General features: G+C 61.8%; 1 protein-coding gene across 5 annotated transcripts in view; it reads left to right on the top strand.

The window, feature by feature from the left end:
* The window catches only part of Fcho1 (FCH and mu domain containing endocytic adaptor 1), a 17,327-nt gene extending 12,471 nt beyond the window's left edge, over nucleotides 1–4,856 (top strand). For all 5 annotated transcript variants that reach the window (XM_052162053.1, XM_052162051.1, XM_052162052.1 and 2 more), the window contains 14 exons: nucleotides 1–40; nucleotides 140–164; nucleotides 474–525; nucleotides 859–953; nucleotides 1,126–1,368; nucleotides 1,931–2,037; nucleotides 2,133–2,220; nucleotides 2,319–2,427; nucleotides 2,949–3,104; nucleotides 3,318–3,450; nucleotides 3,707–3,906; nucleotides 4,097–4,152; nucleotides 4,370–4,534; nucleotides 4,654–4,856. The exon at nucleotides 1–40 is cut by the window's left edge and continues 139 nt beyond it. In XM_052162053.1, coding sequence (XP_052018013.1) covers nucleotides 1–40; nucleotides 140–164; nucleotides 474–525; nucleotides 859–953; nucleotides 1,126–1,368; nucleotides 1,931–2,037; nucleotides 2,133–2,220; nucleotides 2,319–2,427; nucleotides 2,949–3,104; nucleotides 3,318–3,450; nucleotides 3,707–3,906; nucleotides 4,097–4,152; nucleotides 4,370–4,534; nucleotides 4,654–4,676 — 1,492 coding nt within the window. In that variant the 3' untranslated portion in view covers nucleotides 4,677–4,856. The remainder of the gene's footprint in view (nucleotides 41–139; nucleotides 165–473; nucleotides 526–858; nucleotides 954–1,125; nucleotides 1,369–1,930; nucleotides 2,038–2,132; nucleotides 2,221–2,318; nucleotides 2,428–2,948; nucleotides 3,105–3,317; nucleotides 3,451–3,706; nucleotides 3,907–4,096; nucleotides 4,153–4,369; nucleotides 4,535–4,653) is intronic.

Genomic DNA, 4,856 nt, shown 5'->3' with positions numbered 1-4,856 from the left:
GGCCACAGCTGGCAGCCTCACCCTCCCTCCAGGCCCAGGGGTGAGATGGGGTTGGAAACGTGGGCACGGGGTGGGGTGTGGTCCCCCCCCCCCATGCAGCGGAGCCTGATGTTGCTTGATTCTTTGTGTCGTTCTGCAGGGCACCATGAAACGTCACTCAGCACGTGAGTAGTTGGCCTGCCTGGATCTGGAAATGCCTTGGAGGGAAGCTGATAATTGATTGAATGACTGTGAATTAGTGGTTGGAGTGGGCGGAGCTGCTCCGACCTCAGGGCTCAGTTCTACAAAGCAGCATCTTATTCACAATGGGAGCTGGAAGGGCAGCAGGGGCAGGATTTTGGGCTAGCCTGGGCCACACAGATGCACAGAGCTATCAGTCCCTCTGCCCACTTTGCCGGTCGCCTTGGGCCTCTGGCTGACAAACGCCAGCTAGGTCCTAGTGGGGCAGAAACTCAAGGCTTTGTCCGCCCTAGGGGACGCTTCTGGGAAGCCACAGAGACCCCGGTCGGCCCCACGCACTGGCAGGTGGGTCTCGCGTGGGCAGATGGGCCCCCCTCCCCCACCCCCTCACGCTGGCCTAAGGGCCCGCCGCTGGACACTTAAGTGCCCACTGTGTAGTTGTGCTGCGCTGGCTGTGGGCAGCCTGGAGGCAGGGTCAAAATTCCTGATAGCACAGCCTTGGCGCGGTGATGCGCGGACCGGGGTGGGTGTGGCCGTGCCGCGTGGGCGGGGTCCTGAGGGAAGCAGTAAGCGCAGAGCCTGAAAGGCGGAGGGTCTGCGGGTGAACCCCGTGCGCTGGGAACAGGAACAGCCCGTGGGAAGGTCCCAGGCGTGGACTCACCCCTGTCCTGCTCCCAGCTGCGCGGAGAAGCCGCTGGCCTCAGAGGAGCCTCTGTCCAAGAGCCTCTTCGGGCCGCCGCTGGAGTCTGCCTTCGACCACGAGGACTTCACAGGTAGAGGGGGGTGCGCACAGCAGGAGGGGCGGGAGGCGGTATTGGGTGGGGATTTGGTTGGAATGGGGGTCGAGGAGGCTCGGCTGGGGGGCAGAGACAGTGGCAGGTCTGCGGACACGGGTGGTGACGCTAGGCGTGGACTCCGGCGACCCCTGCCTGCCCTTCTTCCTAGGCTCCAGCAGCCTGGGCTTCACGTCCAGCCCGTCTCCTTTCTCATCCTCATCTCCGGAGAATGTGGAGGACTCGGGCCTGGACTCTCCGTCGCATGCTGCCCCTGGTCCGTCGCCAGAGTCCTGGGTGCCCCGGCCAGGCACCCCGCAGAGCCCACCCACCTGCAGGGCACAGCATCCTGAAGCCAGGGGTGTAATGTCCCGTGCACCCTCGCCAGGTCCCTGGAGGCCCGAGGGAGGTGCAGGTGAGCCGGAACCCAGCAGGAGTCCCCAGGCGCATGACCCCAGGCAAGCTGGGCACAGATGGAGGCCTTCGTAGGCGGGACCCTCTGATGACCGAGCAAAGGCCCTGGGGCAGGAGGGCAGATGTTGAGTTGGTCTCCATGAGATTGGGGATGAGCTTCAACACGGGCCTAAAACACCTGTGCTGGAGGGGGCGTGGCCAACGATGACTGGAGATGTCCCTGAAACAGGAAGCCAACCCAAGCAGCTAGTGGCACGCATGGCAAGAGTCTGGTTTCTGGCAGAGCTAAGGGGATGGGACATCAGAGTTACTGACTGAGGCACGGCTGACGTGGGGGACTCTGTCACGCTGAAGATGTAGGCCACCGGATCACCAAATCTGTGGCTTACACACCTCCTAGCCCCTCAGCCCTTCCTGATACAGGCCCCGCAACGGCTCGCTCCCGTACCCATCTGCCCATCTGGGGCCTGGGGTATTAGCCAGAAACCCTTCAACCATTGTCTCTTCTTGAGGGTTAATACTTCCAACTCCTGGTGAGTCTCAGTCCAGCCGTGTCCTTCTAGATTCCCTGATGCCGGCTGAGCCCCCCAGGGAGGGCGTGGCAGCCACGCTGAGAAGACCACAGTCCAGAAAAGTGTCCTGCTCACTCACCAGGAGCAGCGGGGACCTGGTGGGTGAGCCTGATGACTCCAGGTTGGGAAGGGGCCAGAGCTGCCCCTGCAGGCAGCCGTGGGGAGCTCACAGCCCCGTTCTCTCGTCCTCCAGTGCCGGTCTGTCAGCCCATCCCCACTGGGATCCTCGGTCCCTACCATCCCCCCTGATCGGCCCAGCATCTCCACCCAGATGGGACACGGTTTGTGGAGACCCTTGGAGCTTCGGGCCCTTCTCCGTCTGGGACGGTGGCTAAGTGGGGGGAGGCCTGCCCTGCTTCTGACCCTAACCCTCCCACAGGCATCTCCCGTGGCCCCAGCCCAGTGGTCCTGGGATCTCAGGACACCCTGCCCGTGGCCACAGCCTTCACTGAGTATGTCCACGCCTATTTCCGTGGCCACAGCCCCAGGTAGGCAGTCACGGGGACGGTGATGGCTAAGTGTAGGGTCAAGCAGAGGACTTTTGAGTGAGGCTAGCGAATCCCGAGGCCATTCAAAGGAGGCATGGGCACTGAGCCAAAGGGACTTGTAGTGGAGACAGGTCAAGGACTGTCTAGGGATCCTGAAGCTGGCTTGCCCTCCCTGGGGTTAGCATACGCAAGGGGAGACCTTAACATTACACCACAAAGAATAGGCTGTAAGACTCTACACCCAAGCTAGGGACACTCAAAACACCAAATTTATTCTGGTTTGAGATTCCTGGTGGCCCAGAACAGGGACCTAGGGAAGGTGTTTTCATTAGTACTCAAATGTAGGCTGCTTGGAGAAATTCATTCTGCCAGGCAGGAAAGGAGGAGTAAGAAGTCGGGGAGAGGATGCTGGGATAATCAGAGCCTCACGGGAGCTTTGGCTGCGAGTGTGACCCGGAGGGTTCAGAACCCGTGCCAAGCGGAGCCCTGATCCCATACCCAATCTGTCCCCGGTTTCCTAGTTGCCTGGCTCGAGTCACCGGGGAGCTGACCATGACCTTCCCTGCGGGCATTGTGCGTGTGTTCAGTGGAACCCCACCACCACCTGTGCTCAGCTTCCGGCTGGTGCACACGGCCTCTGTAGAACACTTCCAGCCCAACGCTGACCTGATCTTCAGGTGCCTTGTTGGGCAGTGGGGAGAGGGTCTCGGACGTCAGCGGAGCCTGGGCCCAGGGCCTTAAAATACCTACAGCGCTCCTTTGCTAGTTGCTGTGTGGCATGGGGCATGGGCTGTTCCTCTCTGGACCCACTACTGCCACCCACAGCAGCCCAGTCTGGAGTGGGAGGGCGTCTCCCGAGGGATGAGGATGTTCTGTCTCTGTCTCTACAGCGACCCCTCCCAGAGTGACCCGGAGACCAAAGACTTCTGGCTGAACATGGCGGCGCTGACGGAGGCCCTGCAGCACCAGGCTGAGCAGAACCCTACCGCCTCCTACTACAACCTGGTGCTGTTGCGGTACCAGGTGGGCCACGCGGGGGCGGGGTGGGGCGGGGCGGGGGCGGGGTGGGGCGGGGCGGGGGCGGGCCATGTAAATTATGCAAATTATAGCGCTGTGTTCTCTGCGCTCTCCTGTTCTCTGCGCTCTCCTGTCCTCTGCTGGCCGCTGGCGTTACTGTAGGGTCCTGGTGGCTGCCTGCGCATTGCTTGGACCAGATTCGGGGTTGGGGACAGCAACTGTGGCAATGTCACCCAGCCACGTCTGTCTTTTCATTCCTAAGTTCTCCCGTCCTGGACCGGAGTCAGTGCCCCTGCAAATGAACGCCCACTGGCAGTGCGGACCCACACTCACGCGGGTCTCAGTGGAGTACAGCTACCGTGCGGGCGCCACTGCTGTGTCCACGCCACTCACTAACGTCCAGATCCTCCTGCCCGTGGGGGAGCCGGTGACCAGTGTGCGGCTGCAGCCTGCGGCCACCTGGTGAGCCTCCCTACCCCTCTGGGAACATACAAGCCAGCCAACAAGAGCTCTGGAGTAGCTGTGCCACTCCACACACCCGCCCGGGTGGGGAAACTGAGGCTTGGCTGGGCATGGGTTTGCAGGGGCCACATAGTTAACTGACTGCCAGAGTCTTCTCCGTCGAATCTGACCCAGATTCCCTTGCCACCAGGAACACAGAGGAAAAGAGGTTCACGTGGAAGCTTCCAGATGTATGTGAGGCAGGGGGTGAGTCACGGCTGCTGCGTGGGAGAAGTCGCGGGTGGGCAGCTTGTTAAAAACTGGACATGCTCTAGCTCGTGGGAACTGACGAATTCTAGAGGAGGGTCCTCAGGGGACAGGACCGGCCTGTGCACCTGTGGCAGGAGTGCATCCTGGACCCGGGGTCTAGGGGAGGGGCGCGCGCGAGGTCTGATTTAGCTGAGGCTGACCCCTGACCCTGTAGGCTCAGGTCACCTGTCAGCTAGCTGGCAGCCGCAGTCCGGGCCCAGCATCCCCAGCCCTGTGGCCGCGCAGTTCACCAGTGAGGGCGCCACGCTTTCCGGCCTGGACCTGGAGCTGCTGGGTGGCGGTTACCGCATGTCCCTGGTGAAGCGGAGATTCGCTACAGGTAGCAGGCGGGCGGGCGCTGGAGGAGCAGGGTGGGGTGCGGAGTCAGGAGGGGGAGCTCGCACGAGACACACACACACACACACACACACCCCGCGCACTGCTGTTTTACCTCCGCAGGGATGTACCTCGCCAGCTGCTGACGTGCCCAGTGCTGGAGACCGCCTGCCCTCCTGCCTCCCCCAGCTCCCCCAGCTCCCCCAGGCTGGACTCCGTGGACAGGAGCCTCCATTTCATCCTGGTTCAGCCAACCCCATCCTCCGTCCACAACAGGCCATGGCCTTTAGTATTCTTTAAATAAACAGTTTTTTAACAAAATAAAG

Source organism: Apodemus sylvaticus, chromosome 18 (genome assembly GCF_947179515.1).
Source record: "Apodemus sylvaticus chromosome 18, mApoSyl1.1, whole genome shotgun sequence".
In the NCBI taxonomy this organism is placed as follows: domain Eukaryota; kingdom Metazoa; phylum Chordata; class Mammalia; order Rodentia; family Muridae; genus Apodemus; species Apodemus sylvaticus.
The sequence above is the reverse complement of the archived record's forward strand: the minus strand, read 5'-3'. Positions and strand labels throughout refer to the sequence as shown.